This window comes from Squalius cephalus (assembly GCF_949319135.1).
Source record: "Squalius cephalus genome assembly, chromosome: 22".
NCBI lineage: Eukaryota > Metazoa > Chordata > Actinopteri > Cypriniformes > Leuciscidae > Squalius > Squalius cephalus.
In genome coordinates this window covers 29028148-29047371 of record NC_137143.1, presented here as the reverse complement: position 1 = coordinate 29047371, position 19224 = coordinate 29028148, and the positions used below count along the sequence as shown (strand labels likewise).

At 35.7% G+C, this 19224-nt stretch overlaps 1 protein-coding gene across 1 annotated transcript; it reads right to left on the bottom strand.

Annotated features, from left to right (window-relative positions):
• Positions 1–1334: 1334 nt before the first annotated feature.
• Positions 1335–18972, bottom strand: mfsd4aa (major facilitator superfamily domain containing 4Aa). Its single transcript, XM_079858280.1, has 10 exons — positions 18591–18972; positions 16250–16448; positions 13705–13941; positions 9196–9361; positions 8918–9033; positions 8644–8817; positions 6876–7023; positions 4956–5026; positions 4749–4869; positions 1335–3302 (listed from the first exon to the last, which is right to left on the bottom strand). The coding sequence occupies exons 1-10, from the start codon at positions 18824–18826 to the stop codon at positions 3187–3189; spliced, it is 1584 nt and encodes a 527-aa protein (XP_079714406.1). The 5' UTR covers positions 18827–18972; the 3' UTR covers positions 1335–3186.
• Positions 18973–19224: the final 252 nt, after the last annotated feature.

Below are 19224 nucleotides of genomic sequence, written 5' to 3'. Positions count from 1 at the left end.
CTGTTGTAAAACTAATCTCATCTTATTAGTGACTCCACCACCCCAAACACTCACATTTTGGTTTTGGATCAACATTTGGAAACTATGCATTCAAGCTATTTGCTGCACAGAGATTTTGTAATGAATTTAAAGACTTTCTGGCATGATTAAAAAAAAAACTAAAAAAAAATCATGATTACTTTATCGATTACTAACAGTATATTTTCTCTTACTCCAAAAAGTCTAAAAGCCCTGTTTTTTACTACACTTGAAAATAAATGTAGAGAAATTGCACTTTTCACGAGTAGGGTATACATTTTTTTTTTTAAAGCAATTAAGGCTAATGATGATCTTTCAGAGAGAACTATTGTGTTAAATAAAATATTGTCTTAACATAGTTAACATGGCATTAAAAGTAATTGATATTCAATTAATTATAGAAATAATTATTTACTGTTATTATGTAACACAGGTGTCACCAACCCTGCTCCTGGAGGGCTACTGTCCTGCAGACTTTAGGTCCAACCCTGTTCCAACACACCTGCCTGTAATTATCAAGCAACCCTGAACAGCTTGATTAGCTGGTCCAGGTGTGTTTGATTGGGGTTGGAGCTGAAATCTGCAGGACTGTAGCCCTCCAGGAGCAGGGTTGGTGACACCTGATGTAACATTTAGCTGTTCCACTGTGCTTAAAGGGATAGTTCACCCAAAAACGAAGATTAATAGAGTAATCATTAATTACTCACCCTCATGTTGCTCCAAACCTGTAAGACTTTCATTCATCTTCGAAACACAAATCTTTTTATAAAAGCCTAATTTAAATCTGTTCATCATATAAAGCGATCGAGTCTCTTCAGAAAATTTGGACTAAACCACTCAATTCATATGGATTAGTTTTACGATCTCTTAATGAACTTTTTGAAGTTTCAAAGTGGTAGTTGTGTAGCCGTCAATGGAGGGACAGAAAGCTCTCAGATTTCATCAAAAAGATCTTCATTTGTGTTCCGAAGATGGACGAAAGTCTTACAGGTTTGGAACGACATGAGTAATTAATGGCATCATTTTTATTTTTGGGTGAACTATCCCTTTAAGAGCCTATTAGCACATGATTTTCAACCATTGCAAAAATAGAACATTCTATAAAATCGTCACACCCAGGAAGTGACGTTATTTGGACTCTTCAGTAGAATGACAGAATAGACATTTACAGAATCTCATTCCACTGTCAATGTGTACACTATATTCTTATCAACATTACTTTTTTTTCTTTATTTATTTGACATGTTTTTCATTGACTACAAACCAACATATGGGCCAAAGAAACTATCCTCTGGTGTGTGAAAAATGAAGTGTGTAATTTGTATTTCACTTTTATTGCAAGAAATCTCAACAAAAGTTACACATTAGTTTTTAAAACCATATTCAGACATTTTCCAAATTCTGATAATGGAATAAAAGGAAAATGCTATACACAATAGAAAATTAATCAACATATAATAATGTATTTAATATCTTAATTCTTCTGAGGTGGACAAACTTTTTCTGCAGGAAACCTTTAAGATTCCTATTTTCTACCCTATTCATGGAAAGTGCCGATGCTAAACTTTAAGGCACTGCCCTGTAACAGAATCAGATTTCCTCATCCTCTAAATGTCATGACTGCACTGTATTTTGAACAATATTTTGTTTCTCATGAGCAAAACTATGTGAAAAAAAAAAAAAAAAGGATGATGTTATAATCGAAAGTGTGACAATTAACTGTAATGGTACAATAGACACTAAATGTTTTCAATATTTTTGTGCAAATGTATTTTCAGATCATCTCTCTCTACCAGCTCAAATGTTTACAAATATATGTTCATTGGCGTACCTGTTGTGCTAATCTGTGGATGTTGGAAGGGAAGGAAGATTTCTATAAAAAACAAAACAAATGAGTAACTTTTTTTGGCCTGTGTCTTCATCAAATACAGCTGCAGAAAGCTGACCTCATTTATGCAGCAATTGTGTTAACGTTAGCATGTTTGACACCTGCGTAAACCAGAAAAAACAAATCAAATTTTACCCAGGCCAAGAGAAATCCGCTGACACATCAACCTCTCACAATCAGGCTCGCCCACCTGAACGCCGAGGTCACTGGCTTTAGAGGGACCGTCGGACCTGAAGCCACACAACACAATACAAGGAAACTTTTCCAGGAAGACAGTAGGATGTCCTTTTTTGACCTCTATCTCTTCACCACAAACGTGTTACGAGCACATCGGCTTTGGCAGAGAAGAACTGATCGACTGATTTGGCAACTGATCTGTGCATTAGACGGAGCGTCAGTAGGATCTGAATGAGGTTACGAAGAACAAAATTAATGCAATCCTCCCAAATCCAGTCAAGAGTTGCTTTAAAAGAAAACATTGTAGGGCCTTTACATACAGGGTTCCCACACCTTGGTTAACTTCAAATTCAAGGACCTTTCAACGACTTTCCAGGTCCACTACCCTCAAATTCAAGGACTTAATGTGGGGACACATTTGTTGTGTCCAACCACAAACGTTCTACAACACAAAATACCTCACGCGGGAAACACGTAACGCGTAAATGCGCTTAACTAGTGTAAATCAAGCAAGCTAGTATGCATAGACCATGAAGTGTTGGCGAAATAACACATTAGGGGACCGGAGTGAATATGGATTTTTTTTTCCCAGAAAACTTAAATTCAAGCACTTTCAAAACATTGGGTCTTGAAAACATTTTTTCAGATTCACAAACTTTCAAGGATTTCAAGGACCCGTGGGAACCCTGTACATAATCAAAATATATTTCTATTGTTACTTTGATCCAATAAGAACCCATCTTCTTCAAGCACCAGCTATATTCAATTGCTGATTGGTCAGTGTGTTTCTGACAATAAACACTAAACCATTTCTTGTTAGAAAAGTTTTTGTATTGCACATAACATGACATTGCAGCCATCAAGTATGATTAGATAATAACATTTGTACATTGATTCATTCATCAAAAACATTTAAATACAAAAATAAACCTTTGGTTCAAGATCTCTTAACACTCCATGTTGGTTTTTTAGCTGTGAAATCAATGATTTTCATGACTGTAGGATATGTTTGATCCTGTCCCATTAGCGATGGGAATGCCCCTGAGTCAGTGACACTATTGCCCCTTTGCCCCTGTCATTATTTTCATCCAGCTTCTCCGTTGTTAAGGATCGATGGGTTCTTTCCGCTTTGACACATCCCATGAGTTCGGCACCGCAGCAGAACAGGTCTTGATCCCATTTTGCTCAAGTCTTTCCGTATAGGAGTTATTGGGGAAAGCTGTAAAATAATCGAGAAAATACGTTAGAAAGTGACCTCTGCATCTCACGAATGATGAGAAGTGTTATTTGATAAGCCAAACCAGGGATGGGCAACTTCGATCCTGGAGGGCCACTGTCCTGCTAACCCTGATGAAAACTTCACCTGTCTGAAGTTTTCTAGTTCACTCTGGTTCAGGTGTGTTCGATTGGTTGGTTCGATTAGTGGCCCTCCATGACCGAAGTTGCCATTCCTTAGGCCAAACTGTACTGGTTTTAGCTCACAGGACAAGACTATTTTTATTCAACTGGCAGAGCATGGCACCCTCAACGCCAAGGTCATAGCTTCGACTCCCAGTGAACACACAAGTAAGCTGCTTTGATTAAAAGTATCCGCTAAATCAGGGGTGTCAAACTTACGGACCTGGGAATGATTTGAACAATACATAAAAATAGAGACGCACCAGTCGACCACCCATAAATCTGAATGGTTTTATTTTGGCCGATCTCTATTCCAGACTTGCACACAAACTGCTTTGCAATCTTTTCCCAAAATGTAATTTGTGTGGGAATATTACTTATTAATATTAATGAATATTACATATTAAGTCTGTAAACAGGATGTCAACAGTGGGGACATGCCGAAGACGGACGCAAACAGGACAACACAGCAGAGCAAAAACTGTACCAGGCACAGAAAACTCAGTTTGCGAAATATAGGAAAAAAATATATAAATATTGAAGTGAGGGAAGGGGTCCATATGAAAGGGAACTGTCTTCACCTCCATATAAAGTAGTGTTTATAGACGCAGCGCTGCTTTGTGGACAGCAATGAACATGGAAACGCGATATTGCTGCTGTTCCATAAGCGCCACCTACTGACAGAGTGAAGTTGCAGTTTCATTCAGTCTGTCTGCTGTTCTTGTGCAGGTCTATTCTAGCATAATTATAGCATAATTTAATTTCACAAAACAAAAGTCAGACCATTCTGTTTTTTGCCTTAAATCTTGAAATTATACAATCTAATTAAAAAAACTGCTAATGCTTCATGTGTAATATCTTTGTTTGGATCTTGATTGAATTAAGTGGTTACCTCATTTCAAATGGCTACAGATATTATAGAGCAAATAAACAACAAATACATGTACTTAAAGAAATTTGCAACCGATACCAGAATTGGCCAATTTGCTTATAAAAAAAAAATCGGAATCATCCATGAAAAATCATTCCTAATAAAAAATGTAAAAAAAAAATTAATTAAAAAACAGTTTTCACAGAGCAGTGTGTTTTATTCATTTGTAGTTTGTATGGTTAATAATAATGTAGGCTCATTGTCAGTGTATTAGGTTTTAAAAAAAAAGTTGATATATTATTATCATTATTATACATGTTATATTTTTCCCAACCTAACTAAATGCATTAGAAATTCGGTTATGAGCGACTATGTGCATTCAGAGAGTCAGCGCACCTTCCGTCACGTTTTTGTGACTTTGCTGGACGAAGAACAGCAAAACGAAGGATACGAATCCCAGGCAGCCGAAGATCATTCCGCACAACAGGAAGCTGAAGCTGCCTTGATTGTGCATCACCTGAGGGAGGAAAGAGACTCAAATCAGTACAATTCCATCACGACATTCCGACATTGCATTCCCAATGCAATGCAAGTCAGACCTACCGAACCCACGAGCACCTGGAGTACCATCTCTCCCATCCCTGCGCTGGTCACCAGGACCGTGGTGGCACAACCTGAGGATGACACACAACAGTCAACTCGGATTTTCATCTGCCGCCATCTTGCCAACAGTCTGGCAATACTTATAAAAAATACTGCAAAAAGGCAGAAAACTCAAACTGTTTGTCAAGATTATGTTGCCAATAAAATGTAATGACAATTGTACAAAACTTCAGCTAATGACGTTAACTTAAGAGCGTGCGAGTTGGGGAAAAACCTAAATGGTATTTTTTTGTATAAAAATTTCCGATTGTGATTTAAAATGCGATTAAGAAAAAAAAGGTGCTTGTCTGTAGGTATGCATAATTTGGCAGAGGATTTTGTAATATGAAAATATTTACCCCAAAAATATTAATAAAAAAAATAAAATAATTATATATATATATATTTTTTTTTTTTTTTTTTTTTTTTTCGAAATGTGTTAATTTGATTATTTATTTTTATACTATTTTTTTATTATTATAACAATTCATTTAGGTATCATTTTTTAATAATGTCAATGAGATAAATTCAGCATTTGACTTCAATTTGACTATATTTCAGGCCTTGATTCACTTTGAATAATTTGAATATGTAATAAAAAAAATTAAAAAATGTTTTATATATATATATATATATATATATATATATATATATATATATATATATATATATATATATATATATATAACTGTAAAATAAAATCGAGTATTTAAGAAAAGTAATATATGATGATAGTTGTATTTTACAGTACAACTGTACAATTACAATACGTTAAACCATCAAGCAACCGCAGACATTAAAGCTTCTCTTTCGCTCACAAGTTTGAAAAAATGGTTTGGCGCATACTGCGTTCCCAAATGCACATTATAAGAATAACCCAAAATAACCCTCAAACACGCAGTGCATTTATTAAATGTAATTTGATTATTGCAATATCGCACTTTCGGTTTTATTTAATTTAATCGTGCAGCGCTCCGCAAACTCACACTGCATTTTTAAGGCAACGCGATATTGCTGCTGCTCCATAAGCGCCACCTACTGACAGAGAGTGAAGTTGCAGTTTCATTCAGTCTGTCTGCTGTTCTTGTTTTGTGCAGGTCTCTTCTAGCATAATTATAGCATAATTTAATTTCACAAAACAAAAGTCAGACCATTCTGTTTTTTGCTTTAAATCTTGAAATTATACAATTAATTAAAAAAAAAAACTGCTTATGCTACATGTGTAACATCTTTGTTTGGATCTTGATTGAATTAAGTGGTTACCTCATTTCAAATGGCTACAGATATTATAGAGCAAATAAACAACAAATACATGTACTTAAAGAAATCTGCAACCGGTATCAGAATTGGCCAATTTAACCCATCTATCAAAAAACTGATTGTCTCTTTTAGCTCAAAGCAGCGATGGGATTTCTCCCATTTATTTTTCTTCAAGTGGTTCATCTCATCTTTGGATTCATATGCATTTGTAACATCTGCGACAGCTGCAACCGTTCATTTCAGGTCCAGATCTGCAGGATATTTTTAATGATACTTTTAATCACTCTACCCTAACCAAACCCCCAAAGTTGCAGCGTACAGAGAGCGCTCAGTAATTAGCCATTTATTTTAAAATAATTCCTCCCAGAAGCTTTGACCGCTGGGTTTAAAAAGGATCGTCTCCGCTGTAAGACACAAGACCTGTCAGGCCGAACCTTCCAATAAAGCCAAAGGCCAACAGCGAAGAATTAAACAGGGCGGCTCCTGTTGCCTTCGTCTCGGCAGTAAACCTTGAGTAAATACTGCACAACCACCACTGGCTACAGTCAAATCAATGAAAGCCATAGAAAAGAAGGCGATTTAACATTGCCGGAGACAGCGGCGGTCCATCTGGCGCAATACCTTTGTACTCCAGGATGTCTTCGGTGAGCGCTAGCATGCAGGGGAAAATACTGCTTATAAACAGGCCGAGACCGCAGGTGCCGATGAAGAGGAACACACTGCTGTTGCAGAAGATCAGCAGCAGAAGAAGTGTGACTATCACACCCACCTACGACAGAACACAAGGGAGAGGATTTGCATTTGGACGCGCTCCAGCAACAAAGCCTTTATTGTTTGAGGTGAACACCCCTGCTTTATCTGCCGAGGAACGGAAATTAAGCGGCCCGCTGTCATAAACTTTTGGCGCAAATAAAAGTGTGGCATGACAAAGGACCAGATTAACAATGTCCCAACTGGATGGGGCAGAGCAGGATGCAGAATAAGGATGTTTGGTTTCCCTTGGTGCATCGTGGGTGACACACCTTTTTTTTTTGATAGTGTAAACCACTTTTATAGTCCACTGGATTTAACACGAGTCTGTGAAGTGACTAAGGAGAGATTGCAGTGGACTGATAAATGATGTTTCGCTAAGCTCCGCCCCTCCTTGGTTACCGTTGCCAAATCAGACAAGTTTCACAGATCATCCCAGAAGAATGAACTTGGAAATTTCCATTACATTTCTACAACGCATTCATTATGATACTGTGTACTGATGATCAAAACTGCCAACGGATTCAAATAAATAAATAATAATAATCATAATACTTACATAAAATAATAAATAAATAACATTCTTTATATTACATTAAAATTAAATATTTTTATTAATTTACTATGAGCCTGTTCATTTTCACAATTTCACTTTCACCATTGGGCAAAATTTTGGAAAATAAATATTGTTTTTTTTTTTTTTTTTGGAAAAAAGTATCTTCTGCTCACCAAGGCTGTATTCATTTGATCAAAAATACGGTAAAAACACCGTAAAATTTTTTTTTCTATTTCAGTATATAGTTAAATGTAATTTATTCATGTGATGCAAAGTTGAATTTTCTCAGTGTCACATGATCCTTCAGAAATCATTCTAATATGCTGATTTGCTGCTCAAGAAACATTTCTGATTATTATCAATGTTGAGAATTTTGATGCTTAATATTTACATGGAAACCGTGATTTACTACTATTCAAAAGTCTGGAGTAAGTAAGATTTAAAAGAAATTAATACTTTTATTCAGCAAGGACGCATTAAATTATTCAAAAGTGACAGTAAAGACATTTAATAATAAAGATAATAATAAATGTTTTTTAACAGAATATTAGAATGATTACTGAATGATCATGTGACACTGAAGACTGGAGTAATGATGCTGAAAATTCAGCTTTGATCACAGAAATAAATTACACTTTAAAATATATTCAAACAGAAAATTGTTATTTTAAATTGTAATAATATTTCAAAAGATCACAGTTTTAGTGTGTTTTTGATCAAACAAAACCTGTTTTGGTGCGAATTAGAGACTTCTTTCAAAAAAAAAAATTCTCATACTTTTTTCTCTCATATATTGAAGGGCTATGGAATATCTTTGTGCTACACATTCTATGTTTGTTTATCTTTGGTTTTGGTATATTGTCATGTATATATGTCATGTCTTTTGTCATATCTCACATTTTCACACACAAAAAAAATGTCGTGTCATTTCAACCAGAAAAAAAAAAAAAAAAAACATAAAAAATATGAATGACCCCAAACTTTTGGACATTAGTTTATAAACCACGTGTCTTACAATTATAAGTGACTTAGCAACAACGTATTCCACATTTGATCAAATAATTCCCATGAAAATATGCACACCTGATTGACGATGAGCAGTCGGATGGGTTTAAAGTGGTAAGACAGAGGTATGGCGGACAGGCGGCCGACGGTAATCGCCGCCCAGAAGACGCTGGTCAAGTACCCGGCGGTCTTGTGAGGTAGATCCATAGGGGGCGCCACTGCGTAGCTGTACACGAAGCCTGTGTATGAGCCCTGAGGAGCGAGACATTCAATAATACATGAGTTCAAGTAATTAAGCAAATGCTCTTAAATTACAGAGCTGAAACGGCTGTGAAGTGCTAATCCTGCTTACCACTATACCGTCAGAAAAGAAGAGCACCAGACCCCCGAGGATATGGATCCAAAAGAAAGACGGCGGAAAGCTGTTCGCGTTGCCAAGGAGACAGCAGCTGAACAAGCCTATATGGCCTGTAGAGACAGACAGAAGAGCGGGAAGATTACAACAACATCCTTTCTGGCTGTTATGAACATCTAACGGCGTGTTTCTGACTTCATGCACTTTCAATCGCGTTCATGTCCGATCCAACATGGTAATTATTTCATCAACTTCAGTGGTGCAGGAGTGCTTACTTCTGGAAGACTCTTTCTGATGTCCAGCTTCTTCTGTCAGACCTGTGGTTCCCCAGGTTTTCATCGCTAGCACGTCTCCATCTAGTAAACGTCGACTGGGGTCTGATCCGCATGTGAACAACCGCTCATAATACATCAGGATGAATATTGCGACGGGTACTGGGAGCTACACAAAGACAAGACGGGGACAATTAGGGATTTCTGATTCATTATGGAATCATTCTTTTGAACAGGTGTTCTCAGGTGAATCGGTCTGCAAAGCATTCATAAAACTCTATAGTAAAGAAGTCTTGATGGAAACTATATAAACTCAAACAGCAGTATTAACACAAACATTATAGTGTAAATGTATTTAACTACAAAAAAGGGTGAGTTTAAACAGATTCTGTCAGATTAGAAGAACCAGTTGTTTCAAACAGTTGGGAATATCTAAATCTATCTATCCATCCATCCATCCATCCATACATCCATACATCCATACATCCAGACATCCATCCATACATCCATCCATACATACATCCATACATACATCCATACATACATCCATACATACATCCATACATACATCCATACATACATCCATACATCCATCCATACATACATCCATACATACATCCATACATACATCCATACATACATCCATACATCCATCCATACATACATCCATACATACATCCATACATACATCCATACATACATCCATACATCCATCCATACATACATCCATACATACATCCATACATACATCCATACATACATCCATACATACATCCATACATACATCCATACATACATACATACATGCATACATACATACATACATAGCAAATATTGTCTGTCTTCAATAAATAAGCAAATATTCAAATATAATGTTTGCTCATTCAGTGGAAAACATCCCTTCATTATTTAACTAACATTTGTGTACTTGCATAAACATATCTTTCTAATAAACTTACTTCATTTTTATTATAATATATAAATATACTGCCATTCAAATGTTCGGGGTCTAAGATTTTTCAATGTTTTTCAACTCAAATATTGTGCAATATTATTACAATTTAAAATAACTTGTTTTCTATTTGAATATATTGTAAAATGTAATTTATTTCTGTGATGCAAAGCTGAATTTTCAGCATCATTACTCCAGTCTTCAGTGTCACATGATCCTGCAGAAATCATTCTGATATGATGATTTGCTGCTCAAGAAACATTTCTCATTATTATTAATGTTGGAAACAGTTGTGCTGCTTAATATTTTTGTGGAAACAGTGTTTACATTTTTAAATAGAATTTTTAAATTGTTAAAAAAAGTGAAAAAGAACAGCATTTATTTGAAATAAAAATCTTGTTTAATATTATAAATGTCTTTACTGTCACTTTTAAACAATTAGCATCCTTGGCTAGCTGAATAAAAGTTTTTTTTTAAATCGTACCGTGTAAACCAATCAAAAAGTGAAAAAAATAATTTTATATATATATATATATATATATATATATACATATACATATACATACATACATATATATATATATATATATACACACACACACACACACACATACACACACACACATATATGTATATATATATAAATATATATAAACATAAACAGAGATGACATAGAAATATACAGAAATATATATAATATTTCTGTATATTTCTATGTCATCTCTGTCGGACAGTAATTAGCTAGCGAAGTAGATTTACTTATTGTAGAGTTAACGAAAGTTATCATGAGCGTTGTAATGTTTGAAGCGGATATCATAAATGTCAGTAGACGGGGAAGTTTTTAAAACGAGCGATTCATTCATAAATCTGTAAGATCTTGCCTTCATGCTGTGGAAATACAAACCAGAAGACAGAACACAAAGCTGAAAAGGGGGCGGGGCTTCATAAGGTCTATATTGCATACCTGTCAACACTCCCGTTTTCCCCAGGAGTCTCCCGTATTTCACACCCATCTCCCACCCCCCTCCCGTTTTGTTATTTCTCCCATGAAGCTCCCGTTATTTGTATGGCCCAAACGTCGTTATATGAATAATCATATCAATATATTATTCCAAGGTTGTCCAGTTGCCAGACCTTGTATGAAACCCATCCTACTCGCGCAATCAACACATCATACAAATTTCAACCAATTTGTGAGCTCAACCTGGCAACCTACAACCCAGTTGTGCCGTCGATATCTGCGCAGGTAGTAGACGCAGGAAGTTGAATAAGCGTTACTGGTAGAAATGGGAAAAGACTCAGTGGTAAGTAAATATTTAACGCAATTAACGCAGCATCCTTTTTTTTCTGATATCATTTGGCTGCATGGCGTTACATTATATGATGCGCTTTTATTCTTGCTAATGCTTTTAAACCATTCAAGCCATATCTTACTTATTTTATAAAACTTTAAGAGCGGAAAGCGCATCACTCATTCCTGGGGGGGCGTTGCTAACACAATGCTAAATAATAAATCAGATGTATGTACAATAACATTACGATGTCCAGCAATCGATTTAAATAGTACATTGGGTTTAATTTGTCGTTTAATGAGGTCTAATATATGTTGTTGGTGGTGAGAATTTTCACATAAATAAATACATAGATCCGACTCTCTTAAGCGTGTTTTTAAATGGTACAGTAGCAGAACTTTTGCCAAGCGCGTTAGAGGTTCTGGGTTCTAATCCGCACTCGTATAGGTTTTTTTCTCATCAAAACCGATTATGTTTATCAGTGGTTGTATATCAGGCAGGGACACGTTTGTGTGCATTTTGTTTTGCAATTTCACCAGAACGCATAGAGAGTCTCCACAACGGATTGAAGCGCGCCTCAGAGTGAAGACAAGAGAACACAGTATCCGCGCCACTGATAGCAGCGGCTACTTCCATCACTTGATCAAAAACAACACATTTCAGCGCTAGATCGCCTCTTATTTAACAAACGAACTAAATGAATGCTCTGCTAGTTAACTGGAGATGTTTTATTTATCTGTATTGGTACATTCGTGCCGCGAGATGTTTCAAAAGTGGTGGGGACAATATCGACCTATCGATCAAATTACGCCTATGCGTACAGTTGCTTTGGTTTTTCAATCCGTACCCGTTTCGGCCCGTGGCTCAAAAGGGACACAACAAAAATAGGAACACACGAAAAAGACCAAATATGAAAAACCTGGAGCGTGTTATTTGTTTTGCAAAAATCCACCGCTCCCGGATCATCGGGTCCAATCAGCGCAGGGGGGTGTGAGATCTGACTGTCAATCACAGGTCGTGCACACGCCACAGATCCCCCCTCCCTCGCGCACGTTACAATATCACATGCACACGACACGCCTGAAGTTCGCCTGAAGATTGTACGAAGCGTGATGGCGGAGAGAAAATCTACTAACAAGCTTCCAATTCCTCGGTTATTGCTATCTGGATAGATTAGCCAGGGCAGCCTACCTCTGAGTCCATGGTGTTGATCAATGCTGAAGAGACGGACGCGTTCACAGAAAATCTGGTGCACACGCACTGACGAGCACGACCTCGCTGGTAGTGGGGGAGGGGCATGAGAGTTGTAAACATTCAAAAGTTTGGCTAAGTCGACCCAATCTGCCAGACTTGCCGACTACAGCTTTAACAAAATAGAACTATACAGAAAAAAAAAAATACGTACAAGGTAACAGTGAACAAATTCATAATCCGTGCACGCTTTCGCAGTCGTTGTTTTGTAAATCGTTCTTTTGCAATAGTTGTTTGTAATATTCAGTTCCTGTGAAAAATTGTGAAATACTGTTCCAATAGGTGAAATTACACAACAATATGCTGATTGATTACATAACAATATTTGGATGTAATATTCAGTTCCAGTGAAAATCTGTTCCAGTTACTGGAGTATAGCCTACACAGGTGATGTGTAATATTCAGTACCAGTAAACTCCACCCGCTGGAACAGTTTCTTACAGTAAATGAATATCACACAACATCACCTGTTCAGTTTTGCAAACTGTACTCACAGATTTGTGGCCTATACCTTATTTTAGAAATCTGTTTTTCTGTATATTGATTTGTTGTGTATTGTTAAGATGAATACAACTGTCTTAACTGAATTTTTCTATGATTTGGCGATGGGGTGTGTAATGTATATATGACATGAAACTGCATGTGGTTGAACTGAAACACCCTCAGGTCTCCTGTATTTTGGTACCCAAATGTTGACAGGTATGCTATATTGCCCAGGTGTGTCAGTTATACTATCACTATTTATCTAGTTTAGTCATTAGACATTATAGCCAGTGTTTATGCAGACATGTTTGATGGAGTGCAGTCGCCAAGGTGACAATCTTAGTTCATTTCTTTTATTCAAATACCCTCCCAGCTGGCTCTTCCTCTGACATTAGAGCTGAATGAGCATTTAGTCTGCACACTAACCGTACACAACCTCAATATCACGCCGCCATTCACACGATAATCCATTAGCTAGTGTTCTGATGGCACGCCACTCTTAAAAACTCAAAACTCAAGACAGATGGATCTTACATTGATGATAGCCATGATCCAGAAGGCGTAGGAAACGTTGGTCACCACCTCTCCCTCGGTGTGGAGGTGGACACTGGACACGTTGTGCACATGTCTGCCAGCGAGCTTGTGCCTCAGATGAGTTAATGATGTTGCATTGACACTGCTGTTCCCAATCACACAGCTGGTCTCAGACAGGAAGGGGTCAGCGATGAGGGGACTCACTAACGCCCCGAGACCTACAAAGAAGTGAAGGGCCTGGAAGAGATCAGAGACAACCCAGATAAACAGGAGAATCAAAAGAGGGATGTTCGTTTTCTGATACAAGATTCTCACAAAAGTTTTTAAAGCAACTTTATAAAACACAGTTCTAGAGTCTGATTGGATGCGTGTTTAAAGCTGTTAAACGATGCTCAGCAATATGCCAATATTCAATCATGCTCGAAACAGCCTATAGTTATGCTAATTAACCTAATGAAAAAATAATACATTGTATTATTTATTGAACATTGATGTGTTATCCAGTGCTATTTTAGCATTACTTATATTCTATTAGTTTTTATTCATATTTTTAATTGCTTTTTATTTTTTATTTCCAGTTTTCATTTTCATTTTTTTTAATGCCATATTTTATAATAAAAAAATGATGTATATATTTTCTCATAATATTAATATTTAGGTTTAATGTATTTTTTTTTATTTCTTTATATTTTTATTTCTTTGTATTTTCACACACACACACACACACACACACACACACACACACACACACACACACACACACACTTTCCAGTTAAAGTAAACTTATTCCTAATTTCCCATTTAGTTTTTCACCTAATATTTTTTATTTTATTTTATTTTAATTTATATTTTATTTTAGCTTTATTTCAATTAACATACATGGTTTTGATAGCTTTAGTTAACAATAATAACCCTGAAGTTTTTTAATATTGATATGTTTTAAACAGAATAAACCCCTCAAGATATGCACTACAGTAATTTTACCATGCTACTTGAACCCAACTACACCCCTTAACCATGGTAAAATCAAAAAGTCATGCCATTTTGTTTCATATTGTTCATGTTCAATTCATATTATTTCAATATGACTGTAAACAGAATCAGTGTGTGAAAGATTGATCGATTATGGGGTTTTTTTACAAAAAAATAATCTACTAATTATATATATAACTGGTACAGCAACGTCACACGAGTTTGCTTAAATATTTCTTATTGTTAAGCATTTTTAACCCTTTTGTATACTGAGGGTGTGCTTTCTTTTTTTACTTGGAAAAGAATGTTGTTTACAGTACCAATTTTTAAAATGTCAGTGAAATCTTTAAAATGATAATGAACTGGTTCTGTGAGGGCCTGACTGTGTCCTATTGGCCAAGGGGAGAACGACTGCTGCTATGACTGCTATGACTGCTATTCTTTATTAGTTTTTTCCACAACTGCAACATCACATCGTCTTGTCGTTAAAGTAGTGCATATTTACTTATTATGAATGAATAACCATTTGAAGTATATTGTATGTTTTATACTCAGAGAAAATAGACTGTTTTTGACTGAAATACCAGAATCTAATCTAGATAGCGGGGTGAATGTTTATATGGTAGTCAATGGATGGGACGCTGAATATCATTTTGACTTTAATAAAATTTTTCCAGTAAATAAGCAAGAATAAACCTGGTGTCTTCCAAGATTCCTATTCTTTCTGACAACAAAGCACTAGAATGCGACGAGCTTGTAATCACGACTTCAGAAGTGTGAAATTTCCAATAGCATAGCATAAAAGGCATTTGCATTGCGTATGTGTGAGGGATCAGGGATGAATGAAAAACACATCAGCTCAAATGATATAAATAAATATAACTACTTTAAAATGCTAAATTTAACACCCACAATCATTCACTACAAAGTTTAATATATATATATATATATATATATATATATATATGTGTGTGTGTGTGTGTGTGTGTGTGTGTGTGTCATATCATATGTAATCATATGTAATGATTTCTGAAGGATCATGTGACACTGAAGACTGGAGTAATGATGCTGGAAATTCAATCTTTGCATCACAGGAATAAATTTAACATTTTAAACTATATTAAAACAGTTATTTTATATTGTAATAATATTTTACAGTTTTACTGTAGTTTTGATCAAATAACTACAGCCTAAGACTTCATAAAAAACACATAAAATAAGATATGTTCAAGGTCTCAAGTTTCCATGTTTATTTAATTTGAAAGAAAGGGTTCAAATCCTGGCCTAATATGTAACAGTATTTTTTTTTTTTAAACAAACCAAGCAAAATTGCTTTCAGTGATCATCATGCTTTTGGAAGGAGCATCTCTGGCATTTTCATAATAACTCCTATAGTTCTCCTTTTGTAAAAGACAAACAGGTTTTTCTAGGGTGGGAAACTAACAACAGGATTTTCTGTTTTACAGCAAATGATCGGAGTACATTGCGTGTAAGGACTTCATTTAGACGTCAATGGAAGATTTGTGTCTCAAAACTTCAGACAAAATACTATTGTCTGACTGAATACACTGACCTGCAGAAAAACAGTGGAGTCTTTCTGGTAGATCTTGACCAGTTGTAGGTTCGATATGGTGTCAATGATGCCCATGGCAAGTCCAGACACCGCCATGGCAAACGCCAACAGGAGCAGCTTATGGCATAGTGGGATGACAGCGAAAACCACAGAGATGATGAGCGTGGACGCTGCCAAAGCTGACAAAGAACTCACAAGCCTGAAACAAATAAATAACACATTGTGTTTTAATCAGAAGGCAACAGTAATAGTACTAGTAGTAGTCAGGGTTGGGTGGCATGAAGAACACGCAAACGCATTTCTGTAGGGTTAAAACCTTTTTAAAGTGGAAAAACTGAGCACGTTTAGTAGTAACATGTATATAAATGTTATATATATAAAGTAAAGTTTCAAATAGATCCCGCCTGAAACAGCCTAAGGTGAGTCTTTTGACAAACAGTGAAAAAGATGTACTGTTAAATGTATTAAAAATGCAATAAAAATGCATTAAAGTATATTTGTATTGTACTAAAAACATACTCAAGTACATTTTTAATACATTTAACAGTACGTCTTTTTCACCTGTTATTTTCACCTTGGCCCAATTCAGTTCTGTTTACATGGCTTATCAAATGCTACTTCTATTGATAGCAGATGATACCAGTGGGTACGTGACACTAGTTTACTTTCTTCCAGTTTCATGATGCCACAAACCTTAAAGCAAAACAGGCAAAAGTAAACATGAATGTTCTCTATTTAAATATATTCAGGACTGTAAAATAAGAGATAAAGATCAGCCATACACAAATCCACAGAGATAAAGTATAATATGACTATCTGTAATGAGGAAAAAAAGAAAAAAAAAGAAAAGGTATTGCAACTACTCTGACTCCAAGTTTCCTAATAAAAGCAATTAAAGGGTCAAAACATGACTAAAGCAAGAGAAAGAGAGTACTATCTATTACTACAGCCATGCTCGCTACTATTTGCATGGTTTTACCTATTTTCAAGTTAATACGTGGACCATTTCCGTGGTACAGGCTTAGAACTGTAGGGTAACCAACAAAACAAACTGTAAACAAATATATAACTATGCCATGGAAATATTTGCGTGTACATATAGCTGTAAAACATACTCAGTTCTTCCTTGAATGTGAAATTAAGTCACTTTAAAAGAGCAAATATTGTTCCAAACCTTTCCTGCGAAAAGCATTTTTGCAACACATACAAAAATGAACTTTACAAAAGTGAAATGCTTTATCTATCAGGCAAAACAACAGCAGGCCAGCGCATGTTTTTATGGCTCGAGTCCCAGATAACTGAGAAAGCAAGACTTTAATGAGCACATGACCACTGCAGACCGAGGCCATGGACGGGTTAGAAACTGAGCAGTCCCAAAGAAAACAATAGATTACTATCGTATTTATATGGGTAGGAGTCGGGCACATTTAAATTCCTTATCACATGAGGAAGTGTGCAAGATACATGATAAACAAAACATCTCACATTACAAGTTTAACATTCGAGACAACCATATCAGAAATGTCAAATAAGTCTAGGGGAAGTAAAACATGTATATTGTATTATTTTTTAATTTTTTTAACAAATAAACAAATATTATGCAAAGCATATGGATTACCAATAGAGAAACGCAGTGTTGGGGAAAGTTCCTTTTAAATATAACATTGCATTACGCCCTAAAAAAGTAACTAATTGTGTTACTTAGTTACTTTTTATGGAAAGTAATGTTACATTACTTTTGCGTTGCTTTTTCTCACCTGGGCTGGGCTTGCTTGCTTGTTTTTTAACAACAACAACAACAACAGAAAAACGTGTAAAGGCCCTTTCACATCAAAAGTGACATGAATAAGTCCCAGGCTACAAAAATGCTTTTGTGGAATCCAGATTAAAATACACACAAAGCAGTATGGTTAATTATACAGTTAATTATCAGCCATAATAAAAACTATTTCCAGCATAGGCTAAAACTGTAAATAAATAAATAGATCTTTTTCAGTTCCTCTTTATTTTGAGGAAGTATGCTAGTAAATACTTTTCTTAAAACTGTAAAACCCCATTTGTAAATACAATGTTATTTCAGGGAAGGTGACATAATGGTTAAAATGTATACATTTTAATAAATATGTTTATACCGGAAAGTGTATTTCTTTAGGGGTCACAATTTCTTTTTTTCTGATTTAAAATTATTTTGAATTTTATAAGTAGCCTACACTTTCTATATTCCATTAATGTCATGAAGAATTGGGACATTTAAAACATTTAAAACTGCAGTTTGACATGCCAACCAGAATGAAATTAATACAATATTGCAAAAACAGCTGTATTTCTTCAAAATACTCACGTTTTACTGAAGAAACCACCAATGGTGCTTCCAATAAAGAGGAAAAACTGTTGTGAGAAGAAGACCAGAGTGATCTCCTGTAGGGTGGACTGAGTCTGACATCTCAGGTCCAGAATGGTCGGACCCAGAAAAGCGACACAGAGCCCAAAACTGAAGAACACAATCCAGTATGTGAAAGTATGCTGCCAGTTACTGCGGAACAAAGCCCAGATACGTTCATTAAGCAGATGCTTCATACTGGAGAAAGTTTCTGAGGTGTTTCTTCAGCATTTGCACAGCGCAATTCACCTTAGGGATGAGAAAACTTGTCCAAATTGAGAGTCGCGTGTTCAGAGTGAACGCGGAGTGATGCGCGAACGAGTTGTTCATTGAAATCGGTTCTTTTGAAAGATTCGGTTAAACCGACTCCTTAGTGGAGACGCGTTGGTAAAACATTTTAGTTATGTTTTGCTTCAAGTGTGTTACTGGTGTTTTATATGTTTTTGTTTTTTATGAAAGTCAAAAAAAATCCTTAGGAAATTATGATATTGTGGAGCCTGCTTTAGACATAAATTAAAATCAACAAAACACATCGGATTCCCAGCAACATTTGAGAGCCTAATATTCACACACAAGTATTTGACTAAATATTTAT

Bases quoted from the DNA above. Each gene is read 5' to 3' on its own strand.
- mfsd4aa (XM_079858280.1), bottom strand. From the start codon at position 18,826: ATGAAGCATCTGCTTAATGAACGTATCTGGGCTTTGTTCCGCAGTAAC. The intron at 9,034-9,195 runs GTAAGCACTCCT...CTGTCTCTACAG, and splicing joins TCAGAAAGAGTCTTCCAGAA to GCCATATAGGCTTGTTCAGC. The intron at 7,024-8,643 runs GTGTGCATATTT...GTTCTGTCGTAG, and splicing joins GACTGCTCATCGTCAATCAG to GTGGGTGTGATAGTCACACT.